This window comes from Temnothorax nylanderi, unplaced genomic scaffold (genome assembly GCF_030848795.1).
Source record: "Temnothorax nylanderi isolate EJ_2023f unplaced genomic scaffold, tnyl_v1.0 TNYL_tig0112_pilon, whole genome shotgun sequence".
In the NCBI taxonomy this organism is placed as follows: domain Eukaryota; kingdom Metazoa; phylum Arthropoda; class Insecta; order Hymenoptera; family Formicidae; genus Temnothorax; species Temnothorax nylanderi.
The window spans coordinates 124,106-146,296 of NW_027249174.1; the positions used below are offsets into that span (position 1 = coordinate 124,106).

At 38.4% G+C, this 22,191-nt stretch overlaps 1 protein-coding gene across 2 annotated transcripts; it reads right to left on the reverse strand.

Annotated features, from left to right (window-relative positions):
- Positions 1-618: 618 nt before the first annotated feature.
- Positions 619-20,418, reverse strand: Amon (prohormone processing protease amontillado). Of its 2 annotated transcripts, XM_071712594.1 has the most exons (13): positions 19,822-20,418; positions 19,592-19,639; positions 13,541-13,645; positions 11,546-11,813; positions 10,989-11,026; positions 8,347-8,423; positions 7,784-8,048; positions 6,431-6,643; positions 6,085-6,185; positions 5,547-5,780; positions 4,773-4,937; positions 3,856-3,973; positions 619-3,084 (listed from the first exon to the last, which is right to left on the reverse strand). In XM_071712594.1, exons 1-13 carry the CDS (start codon positions 19,975-19,977, stop codon positions 2,920-2,922), a joined length of 1,953 nt encoding a protein of 650 aa, XP_071568695.1. In that variant the 5' UTR covers positions 19,978-20,418; the 3' UTR covers positions 619-2,919. The 2 variants fall into 2 exon arrangements, with proteins under 2 accessions (XP_071568695.1, XP_071568696.1); XM_071712595.1 differs by lacking the exon at positions 19,592-19,639 and having other exon boundaries at positions 19,822-20,417.
- Positions 20,419-22,191: the final 1,773 nt, after the last annotated feature.

A 22,191-nucleotide genomic window follows, 5' to 3' on the forward strand; every position in this document is an offset into this window, starting at 1 on the left:
ACAGTGACACGCGGACGGTCGGACTGAACTCGGACGGAGCGGGCACCCGCGCTCCCACTAACTACCCTATTCCCACCCCTTCCTTTCCAACTCCGCAATTTCCACACTGTTTTTTCTTCTTCTACGTGCATCTCTTTCCGTCTCTGAACTCTTTCGCGTGCTTAAATTTTTAAGGCAAACACAACGCATAAAATACTGCAGCGCGAATTGCGTCTTTTCTTTCACTACGCAAAATTTAATTATCAAAACTTAATTATAAAAATTTAATTAATAGGTAAATATATCGCACTTTACCTCGTATACGTCGTATGATGACCTTCGAGCAAGCTCCAATTAACTTAATCGATTAATTTATCAATATTATTTTACGTTATGTAACATAAATAGAATCTTTTTATTAATTTTTTGTTGTTTGATATTTGTAAAGCAAGATTGGAGATCAGGGACAATGAATGGTTTGAAATTTTTCCATAAATAACTATACCGGTTGAATTAATTGTCGATTAATTTGATCGAAATTATCCTTGTGAATTTCACGTCATAGCGTCACACCGAAAACAGACAAACAATAGAAGGAGGGAGGTAGTATTAAATTGATAGCATTGAAGGTACACTAGATAAAAACGATGCCAGCCAAAAAATACAGCTTTTATTCGTCCACCTATAACGCATACACAATAAAGTTGATTAAATCCATTTCAACTGCAAGATATATGTAATGAGATGTACATATATAAAATATACAGGGCGGGGCAACTCTCGACTTCGTAACTCAATTTATCTCTGCGGTTATCGAAAAGTGCCTTGAACAGCAGAGATCGTCTAAGTCGCGAAATTAGACGTCTCACTCTGTATATAAGATATATATAAGATATATGTATACGTTTATATAGGGTGTCCCGGGCCGTTATCACGTCGCTTCTTGACGGACTTTTTGGAATGATTCGACGACGAGAATCTCAATACGCGAAGCTACTTAAACGGGAAGCGACGAGAGTTTAACTCGAACTTTATATAGCGTTCGGCCAATTTTATAATCGCACTTCCCTATTAAAAAAAAAATATGGCAGCCCCGGTATTTCCGTGTTGAGATACCCATCACGAAATTATCTGGTGGAAGCCGCCCTAGACAACACGCATGTCCCAAATCGAGACATATGACGTCTTAAAGACATTATTAGGATGTCTTCAAGACGTCTTATGTCCCGATTTGAGGCATTATGTTCACTGGGGCCCTTCGATGGCTAACGTGGCAGCGACGGAATGTCCTACACGTACATATACATATATAATATACACATACCTTATTTATATATGCATTTATATTCATATAATTTAATGTAATGCTCAAACTCTCTGTGCGCTACGATTCTAAGGTGTACATCATCTACACATGCGGATTTTGTAGCATCCGTATTTCGCGTTCTCGTGTCCCTCACGGACGTCCTCGCGTGTCCCCCTGTCGTTCCCGTTAAACTGTACAAATGAAAATATATAGACTCTTAATCACTCTGGCACGTTGTGCACGCTGCTCCAGAACGTCATCAAATAAATAAAACTCCGTGACATGTATTAATTATGTATAAACGGGCGAAGAGAAGGATATATCAGACCCCTATTCTACACATTCTAAACATTTATCAAAATTGAGTAATAATTCTACAAAAGGAAGAAAAAGAAGCGGATGTTGACTCATGTATAGTTTGCGGCATCGTTAAAAAATAATTTCGCAAATAGTCGCTCCTACTGATTAACTCGACCCGCCTGCGTCGTCGAATTTTCTATTAAAAATAGAAAAAAAAGAATTAAAATTTTATCGCTATACAAGGTGGACCCGAATTATCGGGCTGCGAGGACGACGATGATTGCACGAATATTACTTGTTCCCGGGATACTCTTTCGCTGCAGACGCTATCGATTCGATAACGTTCATTAAAACGCTAAATGCTTCGAGTTCACCGCTCCGTCAGAAGAGTAATTTTTATTCCGCTATTTGAGTAATACATAGTAAATTTCCTTTCTCGTCACCTTGTTCCCCTAATCGTCAAGTTTCGATCGTCGACTTGAAAACTTTTCGGAAAGCTGTCAACGCGCGGACACAATTTTAGCAAAATAATACTCCTCGGTAATTGCGTCGCTCGGAAGCTTAGCGCTAATAACAATAATAATAATAAATACTAATTAAAAATAACAGGTCATAAATATCGGATAGATTTTTAGTAGAGATTATAATATTCTGGACCATATTTTTTAATCCATGACTGTCCGGACACAATAAATTAAAATTTTTTATCAATTCTTTCTGCTGGGTGCTTTTAGCACCTGTCTACATTAAAACGAAGAACTTCAAAGATCGTAAAAGACGTGTAAAAATATGATACAATATAAGTAATAAACATATAATTTTATGAGAAATCTATTTCTCTTATCAGAATTTCTCAGAGATGCAAACAAACTGTCCTCTAATAAAGTTTGTTGGTTTAACTTTTCTTTTTCGATAATAGGGCATTTAGAAAACAAGTTAAAGTGCTGAAAATTGTATAAAAGATACAAATTCCTAACGATACAAGCTTTGTTATAAACGGCATGATATGTGATTATAGGTGATACTATTAATAGAGATACGGCAAACGCACGGCTATAATGAAAAGTACCGGGATTGACTTTTCTGCGATGATTCGAATGCGAATGTAAACCAACACGCGGGAATAACAAATGGCGATAGATTATTGGCACGGGCGATGCGATCGGCACGCAAAACCAAAATCTGAAAAAAATCGAGGTACATTACTCCAGTCGCGCGGCGCGAAATCAGGAAAGCAGAGAGGGAGCGCTCGCGTAAACATCTTCCGATCGGATTATTCCTATTTTCTTCGCTGAAATCGGCGATAATCGCGTGGACCGTGGTCATCGATATCGTTAGATCGCGCTGAATCGCTCCTCGTGGGCCTTCTTGACAATCGCTAGTTTGGAGTGAGGATCCGCCGTCGATAGTCCCGTGTATGGTGGTTCTCTGGTACCGTGAAGCATCAGCGTCCATTCTTTCAACCATCCGTGTTGAGGCGTCTGAGTGTTGAAGCTTACCTAAAAGAGCCCGATGTTCAGATCGAGTTATACTCCCGCGAGTGTGCCAGGCGAGAGGAGAAGAACACGTAATGAAATTCAAGTAAGGAACACGGGCAAACGAAAGAAAGATGTTAAAAAAGTGTCGATTTTGGCCACCAAATGTAAAGTGAATGGACCTTGAAAAATCATTGTTTGGGTCCTCAAATGACAGGAAATAATAATTATTTGTCCGAGAAGTGGTGACTTCATCTGGGCGGGCAGTGCGTGGTCTAGTGGCAAGGTGTCAGACTCGTAACCGCGAAGACTCGAGTTCAAGTCCTCCTGACTACAATTGAAATTCCAATACTTCGTCTTTCAAAAGACGTTAACTTCTTGGTTTTCTCCCACACGTAGCAACTAGGCACTTCTATGTGTGACATAGGAGAAGTGCATGTGTACATCACATTCCTTTCAAAATAATTGTACGAAATCTACATAAAATGTATAGTGGTATAGTCGTAAAATACGACTTAAATATAGTTAAAAAAACCAGATGGATGAAGTTTGGAACTTTCTTGGAGCGATTTTTTAAAAATGCCTTGGCCTATTTCTCCTTTGGCTGGATAAAGTTCCAAACTTTATCCAGCTTATTTTTTTATTATATTAAGTCATTCTAGCAATGTTCCCACTACTTCTCGGACAAATGATTATTATTTCCTGTCATTTGAGGACTCAAACAATGATTTTTCAAGGTTTATTCACTTTACACTTGGAGGCCAAAATCGACACTTTTTTAATATTCTCTTTTACCTCCAGCAACCAAGTTCCCTGAGGATACTCTCCCCATGTGTGCGTCGTCATGAATGGCCACTTCGTGAATCCATCTCTGTGATCGTCATCGTTTACTCTGCGGCTTAAGATCATAGATCTGAAAATTATGGAAATTTATTTATATCGGACTCATGAGATAAAAAATTAACCCATTTCTGGCCACTACCCAAAATTGATAGAATTATTCGATGCCTTTTGTTGTGGGCTTGCTATTGGAATTTCCAAAAATGTTTTTGTGCAAAGAGAAAATTTTCCGATTTTCCAGTTCTCTGGAAAATGCTGGTGAAAAAATGCACCATTGGCAAGATTTCTTGCAGGTAAGTCTACTTGACCGCTCAATTTAGTATGATTTGTGTTAGTTTGGTCGTCTGACAATATCATATGATTTTTTAAATTATTTCAAACATTTGTAATACCTGTTATTAAAAAGGTCCATTTTTAACCTTTTTTCATCTGGCCACCATTGCACGCACAGATGCGAAATCAAATTTGCTACTTTGACTACATAAATATATTATCGAGAGTTCAAACTTTATTTTCAGGTCATATAAGACCGACATTCTCATCTCAACTAAAACAATTTTCAAAGTTGTTGGTGTAACAGTGGCTAGAAATGAGTTAAGAAGGGAGATAAACTTATTAAGAGGAAAAAAATTATGGTGCTTGGTTATTGCGAATTGATCGAAGGACGAAGCGCGTGTGGAAGGTTGAACCGCACATGAGAGTGAGAGAGAAAGAAGAAAACTTTGAAGCTATCATATATATGTGTACATAGTACGTCTTAGGCTCGTATATCAGGTATATTAAATTTATAGTTTGTAACAAACGAGCTAAGTCAATTTTATCCATTTTATCCTGATGAAAAATTCAGATCAGGAATGTGACGTTTGTCGTACCTGGTACCCATCGGGGACGTGAGGAACAGCTCGAGATCGCCGCGCCGAGTTGCATTTACGGAAATGACGGCTTGCACGTGCTCTAAATAATTGACGGCGTACTCCGTGCCAGCGCACGCGTCGGTTTTAATCTTCACGAGAATAGATCGATCGCTCGTGACTTTCCTGGAAGATAAAACGGGTTGAGGAAACGGATTGACAACACGAGTCGAGTGTCGAGGAAGAAGTCGGAATAAATTGCTTAGAGAATCCGTCGTTTACGTCGAAACGTAAACGACGGATTAATCTTCATCAGAATATGTTTGGTTTCAAACCGATAAAATTACATTACAAATAATACAAAAAAATTAAGCAGTAATATAAAATTAATCTCATAAATTCGTTTGACCAAACATGTTTTGCGGAAGACTATAATAAGTAAGCTAGTCAAAACGTAAATGATTAACATCGCAATAACATTCGGTTCATCACCTTCAGGCACCGTTAGCTATAAATTTTTGAAGGGACTTTGAAAACTAAAAAATATATATATATACATATATATATATAATAAAAGTACAGTTTAAAGTTTAACTTGTTAGGGTTTTCAGATTACACATGTAAACATTACTTTAATTTATCGGAAATTATCATAGATTTGCGAAAAAATGGGGGGAACAAGTCTTCCTCGCCTTTTTCGCCCTCGCTATAACGGCGCCTGTATCACTCTAATCACTTGATCATTTCATTCAGATTGCTCCTGATCGTCAATCTTTGCAAAAAACGGTTACTTACTGCGTTTCGAATGTGGAACCAGCTTCGCAGTGATATCTCGGCGGTACCGTCTTCCACTTTTTAGCTAGGGCTACCATAGCGCCCGCATCCAAGACGCCGTATCCGAAAAGATGATTGAACTCGAGCCCAACGCCGTTCATGGTCCAATGAAATCTGTCCTTCGCGTCGAACAGAGAATTTCTTTTCGAAGTTAGGACGGTCAAGTGCTGAATGTCTCTCCAGGTCAGTTGCGGGCTAAAAACGAAAGCTCTTACAACTTGCAGCGCGAAATTATCGGTGTCAGAAGAAAATTTTTGTTAGTCTGTATCACGTAATAGATTGACGGCATCCGCATACAATTTTTCTCAGATTTACGCAGTGAATTTGCGAAAATGGTTGTCGAATGTAAATAATATTAATGTAAGAGAACGTGAAAATAAGTGGAATGTCTTTACGCACATACGGTCTTTCATATTCAATAGAATAATTGAATATTAAATTAGATACTATGCCGGCGTTAATAAAAATACGCTGAGAAAAATAGAATAGGTACACTCACTTGGCTTCAAGAGCAAGCGCGAACACTCCCGCGGCTTCCGGTGCCGCGGCGGACGTCCCGCTGTGAGTTGTCGTGCATTTTCCATACAGATCTGTGGTAGCCTGTAAAAGAAAACATAACAACGAAATAAAAAGAAAGATATTCTCATCTTTTTAAAAATAATTCAACATAAAAGAAGAGATGTCGCTGCGAAGTTCCTGCCCCATATAATACATTTTCTTCAACGGTAAATAAAACATTTATGACATAACAACATTCCTCTCTTGAAATAAAGTCGCCTCCCCAAAGGGACAAGAAAATTCTTCTGTGGGTAATCCTCTTCTCGATCCCTACAGCATCTACTTACCACCCCCGTGTTAGGGTCCTTGGCACCGTTGCTAAATGTGGAAGCCAGGGTGCTGGAGCAGCTCTCGTCGTAATGGGCGTTTTGGCCGTCGTTGATGGCACTGTTGATACTGATGGTCCACATACTCGCGGCGTATCCGTCACAGTTACAGTCGTCCTCCTCTCCGCCGTCCCCGGACGCCCAGACGTAGATATTGCCCAATCCGTTTCTGCCCTGAAGGGAATACGCGAGCAAACGAGCGATATGAATGGGCGGAAACAACGCGATCTTTTATTTTCTAAATACACAAGTCATATACGGCCAATCTTCGAGCAAACAATAAAATAATGTTGGTTTAATGTAAATAATAATAATTTATTAAATAGTAGAAATAACAATCGTTTATGTTTTGCCTTACTTATTATAGTCTTTATCAAAACATATTTGATCAAACCAATTTATGAGATTAATTTTATATTACTGCTTAATTTTTTTATATTACTTGTAATGCAATTTTATCGGTTTGACCAAACATGCTCTCTGATGAAGATTAAGAAAGTCGAAACGTAAACGACTGTTATTCCCACTATCTAATAAATTATTATTAACAATAAGAAACTTATTTTTCGCTCGTTTGAAGCAAAGGCTATAATGAGGAGTAAGACCAATATACGAGCATTAATAGATGTTACGGCAAATTCATATTATATATAATTTTATCAAAAGAACCTCCGAGAAGCGGAAGACCGCCATTGTTGGAAGACGGTGGTTCGCCACTGTACATGACCATAATGTCACGACTCTTCAGACATGAAGATACGACGAGAAAGAAGAATAATTTTATATGTATTATTGTAACACATATATATTCCAAATTATTATTATTTACATTAAACCAACATCTTTTTATTGTTATAATAAAGGAATATTTTTAGTCTTTAATCACTGGCGGAAGTTATATTTTTTCTGATCTTTTTATTGTTTGCTCGGAGATTGGCCTGTATATTTAGCTTTGCTGTTATCAAGCGTAGGCGTTTGTGTTTTTTTTTTCAGTGCATTCAAAAGAAACTGAAAATTAAACTTCACTATTTTCACATTTCTCCGTGAATAATATCGGACCGTCAAATTATTAAGCTCGTGTCATTAAATTTAAAATTGAAAAAAAATTGGAATAAATGGAAGAGTAATCTTCATTATTCGCGACAATCGCTATTAGCGCCGGTACATTTTTTCAACAAGTTTTTCTGACTTTATTTGACACAAGAATTGATAACAAAAAGCTTCACTATCGATTTTACTGTTAAAAGTGTCAGTGATTCTATCAATTTCGCTTATTAATGGTCTCTAGCGTAGGAGTAATTACGCAGGCCGTACCTCATTAACGCCACGAACGATGGCCCTCATGGTCGCGTTACGCGGCCCATCCACCGTCTTCCCGTCGTCCGTGGGTCCCCAGGAGGCGCTATAGATGTCTATGAGATCGGGCTCGTGGCCCATACTGTTCGCCTCGATCAGATCGGTCATGTACGGCTGGTCCAGCATCCGTATCCCGGCGATCTTCGAATCGTACGCCACCCCGACGCCGCACACCCCGTTGTCGCGCGCGGCCGCGACCTCCCCGGCGCACCTCGTGCCGTGGCTGCCCGTGAACAAAAGACCGCAAAGCTTTAGGCTCTCTCTCGTTCTGGTTATTACGGCGCGGAAGTTCACCGAGCGATTCACGGCGCGCGGATGTAGGACGCGCCTTTGTTTTACTTTCAAACACAAGTGCCTTTGTCTCCCACGCCCTCGGTTAAGAGCCGCGCTCGCTCCACCCTCACCCGCGCGACTCCGTTTATCTACTTCTTTGACTCCAGCTTGATTAACTTTCCCTCGTTTTATTCTCCCTCGAGAGTACGTAATGCCTTCTTTAAATATAAAGATACCTATACCCTTACCTGTTAAACCAGTCGTCGGTGTACCTCGGGTAAGGATAAGGGTCGTTACTGCTGAAGTCGTAAGAAGCTTTGGCATTCTGAAAGGAGACGTCGATTTTAGTCCGGACCTACGATTATTAATTCATCGGTGTAGTGGCATATTTACAGTGTGCATATTACCGTGTGCATATTACCGCTTAGGGCTTAGGACAATCGAAATCGATACCACGAACTATCGAATCACGCGTGACGCGCTGATTTTAATTACGAAAACAGCGATAAAAGGATAGCTTAACAATAACGCTTTGTATTAACCGTTGACTTTTGTATCGAGAAATAATTTCAGATTTTGTGGTTTCTCTATATACCAATGTTCCTATAGAATTATAGCTATTAATAGCATCGAAAAAAGATGGGACTGTATTTGTGAAGGAACCCACATACCGAAAGATGAATTTCTATTAGGCGTCCGTTTAGTGTTAAACTCTACTTTTTTTGTTTTTAACAACCGTATATACAAACAGATTTTTGGCTCTCCTATGGGTTCTCCTCTCTCACCAATTATTGCTGACGTTACACTGCAGGACATAGAGGAAAAGGCGATTAATTTGTTACCTTTTTACGTTAGGCTTTTCCGCAGATACGTGGACGACGATATTATTATAGCAGCTCCATCTGAATTCTTTGAACGTATTTAAAAAATTTTTAATTCACTGCATAAGAGATTATAGTTTACAATGAAAATTAGTGAAAACAATAGACTTGATTTTCTCGATGTCACGGTGATGGTGAGAGATGGAAAATTCATTTTTGATTGGTACCATAAGCCCACCTTCTCGGGGAGATACCTAAACTACCACTCACACCATCCAATCTCCCATAAACGGGGCGTTATTTTTGGACTAGTTGACAAGATTTTGTCGATTTCACATCCACAATATCACATAAAGAACTTTAATTTAATTATTCAGATGCTCTTAGAAAATGGTTATCCTTTACCGTTCATTTTCTCTACTATAAAAAATAGACTAACACAATTCTTTCTGAAAAGGAGAAAGGTTGATTTTTCATTTGAATCAAGCAACATAAAATACTTCACCGTTCCCTACGTCAAATTCACGTCAGAGAAATTCTAAAGGTTTGTCAAAGATGCAGAGATTGCCTTTTCTGTTGCACATCCTCTAAAAAGATTTATTAAAACGGGCAAGGACAATCTCGACAAGCTAGCCCACAGTAACATTGTATATAAAATTCCCTGCAGAGATTGTGAGGTAACTTATGTGGGCCAAAGTAAAAGGCAATTGAAAACCAGAGTCAAAGAACATAGATTGGACATAAATAAAAATTCTGGTTCCCCTTCTGTTATCTCGTGCCATCGGTTGCAGACTGACCATGAGTTTGATTGGGACAACCAACGTGGAGATTTTGGACATTGAGCCATCACTCCGTAAGAGATTAATTTCTGAGATGATACACATATCAAACGACAGTCATCCCCGTTAAACAAACAAAACGACACGGAATCTCTTTCGGAGGGATATCTCTCAGTCCTGAATTTGTTCCCACCCTAGCTTCTCTCTTCCACTATCTTCCCTCTTTTTCCCCTTCCTTTCCTTTCCTTTTGTCTATATATACGGTTTCGTTCTCTCGCCGCCGAGTATTTTGTCATATCATTGTAATAGAACACATCATCGATAATGCCGACCCTACAAATTATCTCACGACAGAACGAAACGAACTTCGATGTACGTATTAATTTTTAATTATTGTCTTTTAACACACCGAATTGACTTAATTACATTAAATCACAATTTTACAGCATGGTGTACTCCGAATTCAACGAACTTTTGCGCTAATCTTAGTTTTTAATAATTTTTAACGTATTTTAATGTTATTGAAATCCGAATTTAAAAAACTGCGTTAATTGACTTAATTGTACGACACTGAGGATGGGCCTATATTGGTCCGAAACGTCTGTAATTTTTAATTAATATAGAATACATGAACATTAACACCTTGTTACGGCTCGATGCTCCTTGTCTGTAATTGATTTTTAATCTCATGAGCCTTTATTTTTATATTTCAGATTTTTTTCTATCGCACGAATACTGTAAGAGATTAAGTAGTCTTCTTTTGTCTCCGCTTTACCCGCATTCAAAAGCTTGTGCTCGGGGATTTGGAATTCCTGACATACTACCATAGGAGATACGCCAAGAATGCAGGCATCCATGCGAAAGTAATGACGACAATATTCGCGTAATCCTATTTGTTAACATATTTAACGTACTGCATTATTAATTATATTAAATTATTTTCGCAGATTTATCGTGACAGAAATATTATGCATTAGCTTTGTCTTCATTACGCGTTGCAGCTTTCACGAAATTTTCATCGTCATCGTTTTAAAATGATTAATTATCGAATTGATGCAATTAATTTCCGTTAAATTGGCGCAAGAAGAGTTCGTCGTGTTCGTGAAATAAAACTGAAAATAAAATAGCATGCAGTTGCAAAGAAGGCTTTTATTAAAACACTATTGGCTTCAATGCAATTGTTCTCTTTGAATAAAGTGTTGAACTTCAGACTTGATTTAAAATGAATTCTTGGTAGAAAACGAGAAACCCTTCGCACTGAAATATTAATGCCATAAAGAATATACTTACGTAATTATATTTAAGATCCGGATGCATGTAGTCGACACCTGTAATAGAACAATAGAATTATTAATACATATGGATTTTGTGTCGGCGTTACGGCGTGACGCGTGATGTTATGCGCCGTGCCACGTGCGACGTGTAACGTAAATAAGTTCCAAGCTCCGCGAAAAAGAAAGCAATAAGGCCGTAGGAGGACAATGGCAAAGTGGCAATTTCGCTTTCTTCGTTAATGAAAAGCGGTCGGCATTAAAAGGACTCGGTTGGACAATCTTATTATACCGTTCGTCGAATACAGTTACGACGGAGACGCTCGGAAAATACGTCTCTCCGGATCTCTCCGGTGAAACGGGAGAGCGAGAGTTGCGTAACTCTCGCGCTACCCTCTCGGCGCAATATCGATTCAAAGCTTCCTCGCCAGTTTCCTGCACTCGAGGGCGCGTGTAATTTAACGCCGTTTTGACTTTGAAATAGTCCCCCAGCTCGCTGATTTCGATTCGTCCGAGAAAGGAAAGGAAAAAAAAAGAAGAAGAAGGAACGAAACAAGACGTTTCCTCGTCACGTACCGTCGTCCATTATAGCTGTCGTCACGTTCTTCCCCGTTACGCCCTGAGCCCAGGCAGCCTCGACATTCAGATCTAGCTTCGGTTTACCGCCGTTCTGCCCGACGTTCTTCAGATACCACTGATACTTGAAGAAGGGATCCGTCGGATCCTTGCTCGCCGGATTTGCGGGATTCTTAATTTCATATAACGGCACGAGGTTGTCCACGCTTAGGGGCTTGTAGCCCCTTTTCACTCTCTTGAAACCAGCCTGCTGTATCGCCGTGGCCACCTAAATTTTTATTGCACTTTAAATCCCTTTACATTGCCCTTTTTAAGTACAAGAGGGAGAGGCACCGATGCCAATGTCTCTCATTTAAAGACACCTATTTCTTCGCAGTTTTTCTATGTTTTTCTATGTATTTTATAATTGATTTGTGTAACTTATTTGGTATCGTTATGTTCCTAAGTCTTGTAATAAACAACATAAATATGTATAAATTATTTTTCTATTTTTTATCGGCTCTCCGACTGATAAAATTTCTAAATTTATCTATCACTTTTAAAATAAAATTTTAATACAAGCAAAATTTGACACTTTGCAAGATCCTCTTGTAAGAATTTTAAAAAATTATTTATATTTAATTTATATTTGCGTATATTTATATAATATATATATCTTTTTTATTTGTATTAGGCTTTTTCGTTAAAAAGTAGCAAAAATTTCTTTGATATTGGATCCGCCAGTTTGTATTTTCAAATTAATTTTGTACGTAAATAAGTCTTACAAGGGAACCTCGCGAAGTGGAAAATTCTGATTTTAATGAAACTTTCCACACATGTAGGGGGAGTAAAAAGATGAATTTAGATATTTTTTGTAGCGGCCCAAAAACGGTTTTAAGGGGTGAAACCACTGCTCATATGTAGAGCGGTTTTTTGCTTTTCTCGATATATCTCGAAAAATATTTGAGATATCAAAAAATGTTTCAAATAAAAGTTTTATAGTAAAATCTCCTCTATTCAACAACATTAATATAATATTTTTTAAAAATAATTTTTTAAACAAAACTTTTTTTTTCAAAATTTTGTTAATGTTGTTGAATAGAGGAGATTTTACTATAAAACTTTTATTTGAAACATTTTTTGATATCTCGAATATTTTTCGAAATATATCGAGAAAAGCAAAAAACCGCTCTACATATGAGCAGTGGTTTCACCCCTTAAAACCGTTTTTGGGCCGCTACAAAAAATATCTAAATTCATCTTTTTACTCCTCCTACATGTGTGGAAAGTTTCATTAAAATCAGAATTTTCCACTTCGCGAGGTTCCCTTGTTAGTTAATTTTTTCAATTTGAAAACTGTTATATCGGATCATATTGATTTATTAAATTTTGATTTCAGATTTGCAATTATAATAGCAACCTCAAAAACTTCTATATGCTAAAATTCATTAAATTATATATGTTCAACAGAAAACTATGTGCAACGAAAGGTTAACCTTTTGCCATCCTATATCGAGATATGGATTCGACCCAATCGCTTCGCAGCAATCCCCCGCATTGTTTTCCAAACATTCGAAACGGTATTTGATTACGACCAACATGATATATTTTTTAAATCTCGATGAATTTTTCCAATTTTGCTTATTTTTTTCTTTATGGTAATAATTGTCGCGTAGATGCAATCTAACACAAATCGATCATTGCACGTTAAATTCAATTAGATTAAATTAAGAATGAAATATTTAATCACTGCTGTTTGTGATAAATAATTTGGAGCGCAAAGGGTTAATGACTTTATAGTTTAAATATTATTGAAAGAATTTCTAGATGCATTCTCGTGTCCTGACAAGCGTATAAAACTCATCCAATCTTACTCTTCAGAGTAAAAAAAAAATGAAGTCATAAAAATCTGATTCTTGATCAGCTATATTAGCATTTTGATAACTTTCGTTTTTTTTTCTTTATAATGATAATTGTTGCGTAGGTGTCGCAGTCTGTCGCAAGATATCAACTTACCAGAGGGTCAACCTTTAATTTTCGCGTGTGCGGCACAGACCGTTTGCTTCGTACATGCGGTAAAGCTCTATGTACGAAATGATACTCCGTCCGGCTGTCCAATACCTTCAAAAGATTTTTATTTTTACTCCTTATATCCCAACAAAGGATACAGGGTAACTCCGGTATTTACGCCGTCAGAAAAAATAGAAGGAATGAAGGAATTTGCTCGCAATTATTCTGTTATGTGCCTTTATGCCACATTACACTGAGAAAAAAAGCTGTTGCTTTAATTAAAGTGCTATCACGGGGTGCCAAAAACATAAGTAGTTTATCCAATTGTATTATTATTAGACTCAATATCTGGATTATTAAACGAATAATTAAATTACTGGTAATCCAGATATTAGTTAAGTTTATATATAAATCATTTGCCTTAAACATATTAAATAGTACTCAATAAATTAAGTTTTCCTTAGGTGCGGCGTATATACCGGAATTACCCTATACGCGAAACTTCAAAGTTCAATTCTTTTCGGAATAAAAAAAAATTGGAATAAGTTGATTCTTAAAACCAGTCAAATCAATGTTTTCATTAGAACGGAATATTTCGCGCGCTTTATCGAAGATGGGAGAAATCTATCTTTCTCTTTACGCTTTATATATGCTTCTTCGATATGAAATTTTTATAAGTTATAGGAAGGAAAAAATATTTTATTCGGACTTGTACAGGATGGCGCACATAAAATCGATCCCAAACGCAAAATACAGTTGCAAAATACAATTACAAAAAACTATTTGAAGCCGGTTTTATGTGTGCCATTCTGTATATAAAGTATAAATATGCTAATTCAATTCTGTTCATTCATTTCACGATTATTATGTAGCTTATGGTTGCAAATATCTTTTATATAAAGGAACGTAACAGTTTAACATAATGTATATATTCTGTATAATTCTATTTATATATCATGTAATTCTCTCTTTACAATATAGTCCCCTCTTTCTTTCTCTTTCTTCTCTTGACGAGAATATTATGAATTCCGTTCACCGGCGGATTGAAAATCGAATGTACGCGAATGACGACATGATACTACGCGCAGAGACGAGAATGAGGAAATTTTATGTCTGGAAGAAAAGAGAGAAAAAGCAAACGAGATCTCTCGCAGCGGAAATTCGAGAGCAATACGTAGATTAAAACTGGTCGCTTTTTCTCTAAATATCTTTAATCCGATTTCCCGATACGCCTACATTGCTAAATAAAGAGAGTGTGCGATTGAGATAAAATAATTAGTTTTCTTATTAGGCCGTTGTAAATAGCGAGGATTGTCTCGGCGCGTAAATTGTTTACGTAATAAATAAATCCTCGTTGCAGCAGCTTACCATCAATAATATTGCATCAGCGGAAAAAAAAGCCGAGAACGAAAGTTAGAATTGTTTTCCTTCACTCTAAAATAGAAAGCCGTTCTCGGTTCTCGTACCGTTTCTTTTTCCTTTTCATGAATATTCAAAATGTTGCGTGTGTTCGTCGCTATGCTCTTGCGACTATCGGCACGCGAAATTAATGCCGCGATACAATTCGATGAACGACAATGATAGCTGTTCGACAACTTGTTAAACTTGAGGGAAGATCCTCTTAATCGATTGTATCAATCGCTGCCTAAGCTTGTGCAACACAAAATCAGTCACTGCCAAACATAGTAGAATTAATCGCAACGCGATGGAAACGATCGATCCGAACGATAATTTAGCCTCCATGTCCCACGGCGGTTAATCATACGAGACAGCCAGGAAACAGTTTTAATCGGAAGAAACTACGTCACTACGCCGGTAAATAGAGCTTACAGGATATCAATTTCCTCCTACATTGGTAAAGTTGCATCAGAAACATTTATCTAATATCGCGTGGCCGATTATCGGTGATACCACCGCAAACCGAGTGATTTACATTTAAAAAAAAAGAAACAGGTTGGAAGTAAAATCCGCTTACGCGAGAGAAAATTGCGCCAACAAATCGAGAAAGCAATCTTGTTTTTTTTTTTGTTCTCTACGCTTGTAACAATAAAGAATCATTTCATCTCAACTCATTTTAACAACGAGAATAAGAAAATGTAAGTAAAAATACAATGTTCCGTTAAAAGGAATAGAGATAAATTTTTATTTTATTATTTTACATATATTTATTCAGCGATTTTATTTATTTTCTGTTATTCTTTTAAACGGAACACATTTCATACTTTTTAATTGTGAAAATCGTTGTTAGGACAGCAATTTATATCGTAAGATAATAAAATTTTATTCAAATCTAAGAGCAACATACGAATTTATATATATATATATATATATATATATATATATATATATATAATTTGTCAACATTGATCTAAAAAGGAAAATAGAATCTTGTACGTTATAAAATTTTATTCTGTATTTTTATATTTGCGTACTATTTCTTTACGTAAAAGTCGTAAAACCATCATCTTCTCGCTCATATCGTTAATAATTATACTTCGTGTACGTGCGTCGAGAATCACGTGTTGTGATTTTTTAAACCAGTCCCATTTTCTCGGGTATTGATCTCGTAGTAACTTTATACCTCGTTTCGATGCAGACTAGGCTACCGTAGTTCAATTAAACTTCGCCAATGGATGCTTGCGTTAACTAGGTTTGATTTATGCAAGCTATTATATTAGCGTGATCCAAAAACTGCGTTTATTATTAATCCCTTAACGCAATCGATATTGCAAAGGAAATTATAACTAAACCACAATTATCTTTACCCTTTTTATTTACGTATTGCTGTAGAATTTTTGTGCAATATGTGCAGTATAAGAAACTTTTCTCAGATTAAAAAGAAAAATTCTAGCCGTGGGAAAACACGACGGCAGTCTTCATTTAAAAAACTTCCACTCGATAAGTTATAAAGGCAGCTCTTATAAAAAGACGAAGAACTCTCTATAAATAATATAAGATTAAATAAATGTCTCGACTATAACGCTTGCACTCCTCTCTCTTACCGATTATTCACGAACTCACCCGCGCAACTTGGATCTTCTTCTCTTTGCCGCTCATAAACGTAAACTATATCGATAGCCGAAGAAAACGTGAGGATGGTTTTGTTCGTGTCGAACCGCGGTTTACCTTTCCCATTGCGGAAACAAAATGTTTGAAGAAAAATGTTTGAGCACCTCGTTTTCACCTATCTGCCCATCGCAATATCTTTTTTATAGGCAAACTCGAGTGTCTGCGCTACCCCGCGCTGGGATATGCTCCGAAGACTGCTATATACGAAGATATCTAATTGCAGAACCGTGATATAAGCGCGTTTCGACCGTGCGATAAAATATTCGATATATATTCCACTATAAAAAAATGTAATAATATTAAGTTGAACATTTTATCGATCAAGACGTATATTTGTTTTAAGATGTAAAGCTACCAAAATGTAAATTATATAAAGTATATAAAGTATATGGAGTACACGAAGTATATCAAGTATATTAAGTATAGTATTTAATTACAAAAATATAATATTATGTTTTTAAGGTAAATATGCATAAAAGGTCAGACCTCATTTTATCGCTACCTAAATATGTTATAGGGGAGATCTTTCTGAGTAATTTTACGCAAGAAAATAGTGGGGGACGACATTGATTTAGAAGATCTAGCAAGTCTCATAATTTTAATGCTAAAGAAAGTAATTTGCTGATATATGTGTATATAGAGAGTATACATATGTAGACGGGGGTGGGTGGCGGTGGATCTCGGTTCGCGTGGAAAGTTGCAAACTCATGTGGAACCGTACAATACTGAAAAACAACAATTTATGCTTTTGCCATTGTTAAAGCCGAGAATACTTTGTATTTATACTTCTTAAAATATAAAATTGTATATCTATTTTTCAATATACTAACTCTTCTCTGTTTTAACAAATTATTTCTGTTACAGATATTAAGCATTTCTATACGAAGCGATGAAAGAAGAAAAAACGGGTTTTTAACTTTCCACGCAAACCCAAGTCCACCCCTACTCACCCCTACTTGCAGAGGAGGGGCTACCGTCTCTCCCCTGCCTACACGTGTGCTGTCTATCATATCAGCAAATTACTTCTCTTAGAACTAATGTTACTTTATAATACCTAAAAAAAAGTATTAAAATTGTGAAACTTCAATTTGCTGTATCTTCTAAACCAATGCCGTCCCCCACTTTTTTCTTGCGTAGAATTACTCAGAAAGACCTCCCCTACATATTTAAGTAGCGATAAAATCGGTGAGATCTGACCTTTTATACATATTTATCGTTTTTAATATTACATTATCATACTGTGATGTTGCTATAATATCATATTATTATATTTATATTATATTATCATACTATAATGTTTCTATAATATTATATTATTATATTATGATATTTCTATAATTATTAATGTTTTTGATATTATATGTTTTTGTAATTAAACAACCTTGTGTAGCTTTTGCGCACCAACGCGGGGGTAGGGCGACCGAGGCGAGGGTGCGAACGACCGAGCTTACTAGTGGTTCACAATGCGGCACAGTGGTCCGGCAATCAGTAGAGTACATCAAACTGCGGGCGGACGTACGTGTCGCTGAATCTGACGCGTAGCGTGGCGTCACGGTGCAGCGCGACAAGAGCAGAGTCGACATACGAAATATTTAATTCCTCGCGAGCGACAAGGCGCGACAAGATTTGTTCTCCTTTTTTTTTTAAATTAAACAAGCAAACTATTCAGGAATGCAGCGCACCGCGGCATGCACCATCCAGGTCTCCATATTTGGACGGAGGCTAACGATGCCGTGAATGCGAAACGTCTCGATCGATTACCCTACTTAAAAATTTACCTGCTCCTGCTGCAAATATCCGCGACTTTCGCGCATATGTGTCACTCGCAGTTAAAGAATTAACGACTGGAAAATCTGAGAGAGAGACACATTCGCTAACGCGCATGTTATTTTAGCTTTTTATTTATATATTAAAAGAGAGAGAGAGAGAGAGAGAGAGAGAGAGAGAGAGAGAGAGAGAGAGAGAGAGAGAGAGAGAGAGAGAGAGAGAGATATTATGTTGCTCATTTGTATAATAATTGATGTTACAGCGAGAATCAAATTCATAATCAAAATTGTCTGTTTAATGTCTGTTTCCGGTATTAAACCGAGGTATTTGGAGAATACAAAAAGATGAGGGAGGAGTGGCGGGGAGCTACCTTGATGATATCAATTGGCACGAGATGCCAATGAACGTTCTATCGGGCGGCATGCTGGAAAATACGACCATTAATATAATGCAATCTGCGGAGTAATTGAACGTGCTGCAATGGAATCAGCGGTTTCAGCGCTCGCGGTAGCACGAGGATATAAAAGGAATATTTATTCTGCCCTAACCCTTGTTCCCCCCTCCCTATATCGTTTCCCTTATTACTAATTAATCGAGTATTAAACAAGTTGGGAAACACGTGAAACAGTTTATTGTTCTCGGAATTCGCAATATCCGCCGATATTCATATCGGATGCAAATAATTGCGAAGCATGTATTGGGCGCGTATCGCTATCCACGGACATCTCGTTTTCGTGACATTTATTGGCGAACCCAGTAGTTCAACCGTACATAATGGACGCCCGTTTTAACAACGACGGACGGCGAAGTTTACGTCGGACGTGGCACACGAGCTGGAACGAGGGGCATTATTATTTTTTTTTCTTTTTAAAGGGTGAATATTTGTTATTCGACGATTATCCTCGAGAAACGAAACAAATTCGCACTTGAATCGAAAACGCTCGCGTACCATTTCTCGCGAGTCGAACGCGACGCGAGTAGACGCCATACGCGAGAAAGTGAGGGGCGACTTCGAAGAGACGTCCGCGGTCGCCCGCGCGATCCGATCGTTACGTCAACCGCGTCAACGAGAGATCCGCGTTCGCCGCGTGATTTGCCCGATTCGCCGTTCACCTGGATCGTTTCGTTCGTGCGCGGTTTGAAGAAACATGGATCAAAGCGAGGAGAGCGTGAAGTCCGTTTCCTCAATATTTGCCTGATCTACCGCGTTACAGTTCTTACGTTCGGAACGAGTTGGGTAACCAGCTGCGATGAAGAAAGGACGGAAACCTGGAAGGAAGAGAGAAGGGAAGAGGAAAAATGTGAAGTATATATATAGAGTAGCTGAGGAAATTGTGTGTTCTCGAAAAATGATATTCCAGGTAACGTTCTTTCGTTACCTGGAGTATTCTCCCGAGATTTATATTTAAAAAATCGGCGTGCCTGGAGCGCGCCGATCCCGTCGGACTTACCGGTCCGAGATTGATGAAGCCGTTCCTCAGCGCCACGCGATCGGCTATGTGCCGCTCCGCTGGCTGCCGCATCCTCACCAGGAACGTGTTGGTAAAGACCTCGGCGGTGGTCGTGCCGGCGAGGACGAGGAGCCCGATCACCGCGAGTAGTAGCATCGTGACGATAGGCGGCCGGCGAGGTACGTCCAGGTATTCGTACTCCGCATTCGCGGGTTCGGGGATACTGGACGCTCGACTGTACTCGGCTACTCGAGGTACGCGACGCTACTACGATCTTCGTGGCGGTGGTGGTGGCGACGGTGGTGGCGGCGGTGGTGACGGTGGCGGCGGCGGTGACGACAGCGGAGGCGAGGCGGCAGAAGAGGAGGCGATGGCGGTCAGTTCACAGACACACGGCGCGGACGATGAGGAAATCGACGTGGGGAAAAAAGAGAGGGGAAAAGATGAAGAGAAGAACGAAAGGAGGCTCCTTCCTCACCTCCCCGGTGACGGTAGCAACCGCGGGGGTTGAACACGCCGTTACACGGCGCTACAACGCCGCGGCGGATCCGTCCGACAGGAAGTGGAGGAGCTCGTAACGTGGATGTGCGACCACTGAATCCATTCGAGTGGCGAGTATCGTGCCTGGCTACAGGCGCGCGAGTATCGCGCGAAAGATAGGAAGAAAAAAAGTAGAAAGAGAGAAAGAGAGAGAGAGAGAGAGAGAGAGAGAGAGGGGGGGGGAGGGAGAGGGGGAGAGAGACGACGCGTTTAACGCGCAAACGCCGCGAATTTCTCCGCGAGAAAGAATACGCGAGCGAGAGGAAGCTCACGTCCGATGGGAGATCTTGCAGCGTTTTTCCGGCTCGCGCGACGTTCGGTTAATGGAGCGAGGAACCGAGAGAAAGAATTAAAACGCAACCCCGCCGCGGAAAGGAGGTATAGAAAAGGGGAATCTCGATTGCGTGGCCGTACCACGTAGAACAACGAAGCGGGCAGGTGATAAACCTCTTGCGTGACGTCACTCGATATATTGATTAAAGCAGCGTCTCGACGTCGACGGCGACGTCGACGTCGACCAACATGGGAAATTTGGCAGTCGCGCGTGCGCGAATTTGTTTCGTTTCTCGAGGGTAATCGTCAGATAACGAATATTCACTCTCAAAAAGAAGAAAAATAATGGCCCGTAGTAAAAGTCGGAAGAACTTGAAAGCAAGACAAATATGGCGATAATATCTCGTTGTATTACGAAAATACATATAGTTTTTTTTAATATTTCGCATTATTTAAAAAAAAAGATGTCTAATCGTTACGAAAATTTAAATGCCAAAGAATTTTTCAAGTTTTCCTAAAAACTATGAGCGCACGGAGAAAAATAATTCTGCTGTTGCGGCAAAATCGCGGAAAGCGCGGTTTATGAATATTGCGACACTGAATTAAGAATTTAAAGAGAATAATTGCATATGTGAAGGATGGAGCTACTTTGACTTCTTATAAGGGTCATGGCACACAAAAAAATTTAAGGTATAACGTAAGCGGTAGCAAATCTAAACTGTTGATTCTCTTACTGCTAACGTTTTACTGCTTAAGTTTTTTTGTATGCCATGGCCCTAAGTCTTTGAGAAACGTTTGAGAAGAGCAACTAAAAAACAGTTATCTTATTATTTTTCTGCAGGGAGGCACATTTGGTTGAAAATATGTAGGAAAAAGTCCGTGTAATGGTAAACGAAAATTAAAATGTAACGTTGTTTAGAACGAGCTGAACAAGTGTTTCAAAGAAAATTGGAAGCGATCGAATTCCACGGCTATTTGTTCGACGAAAATTTTGAAATATTAAGACAAACATTTACAACTAAAAAAAAAGAGGGAATTCATGCTTGCTCTAAGCAAAATGAAACTTTTGACAGGGGCTCCGGTTTGACAGTAAGCAACACTTCCAATTTGATCGAGCAACGCATATTCATACTCTCTAGTAGCACAACTTTATTGCAGCAATATTGGCTAACAACATATATCCAATTTTTACGTTGAGTATAGACTAATTTCTCATATTGACCCAATATTGTAAAGTAGACGCTCTTTTGAGCTAATATTGGCATTATACTTGCATTTTACAATATTAATGACCAATATTAGCTTTGCATTGGGAAATATTGACCAAGACATTCCCAATACAATCAATATTCAGTCAACATGTTACTAATGTTTCGTGTTACCAGGGCCGCTGCTTATATTTACCGTTTCATATTTTCTTTCCTCAACTTCCGGTTTCTTTAATCCTTCGTCGAAGAAAGTATATAATTCAATCACTTTATCATTCTGCCGTAGGCTCAGGGTAGGGGAGCATACACGCAATTAAGTACGTTTGAAAAATATAATTTCTTGTATTAC

What these genes read in the sequence shown, in the direction of transcription:
- Amon (XM_071712594.1), bottom strand. Translation starts at nt 19,977, where the DNA reads ATGCTACTACTCGCGGTGATCGGGCTCCTCGTCCTCGCCGGCACGACC. An exon ending in TTACCCAACTCGTTCCGAAC is followed by an intron (nt 13,646 to 19,591) that starts GTAAGAACTGTA and finishes AATCTTTTGAAG; the next exon opens with GTATTGGACAGCCGGACGGA. An exon ending in GGTTCCACATTCGAAACGCA is followed by an intron (nt 4,938 to 5,546) that starts GTAAGTAACCGT and finishes TTTATCTTCCAG; the next exon opens with GAAAGTCACGAGCGATCGAT.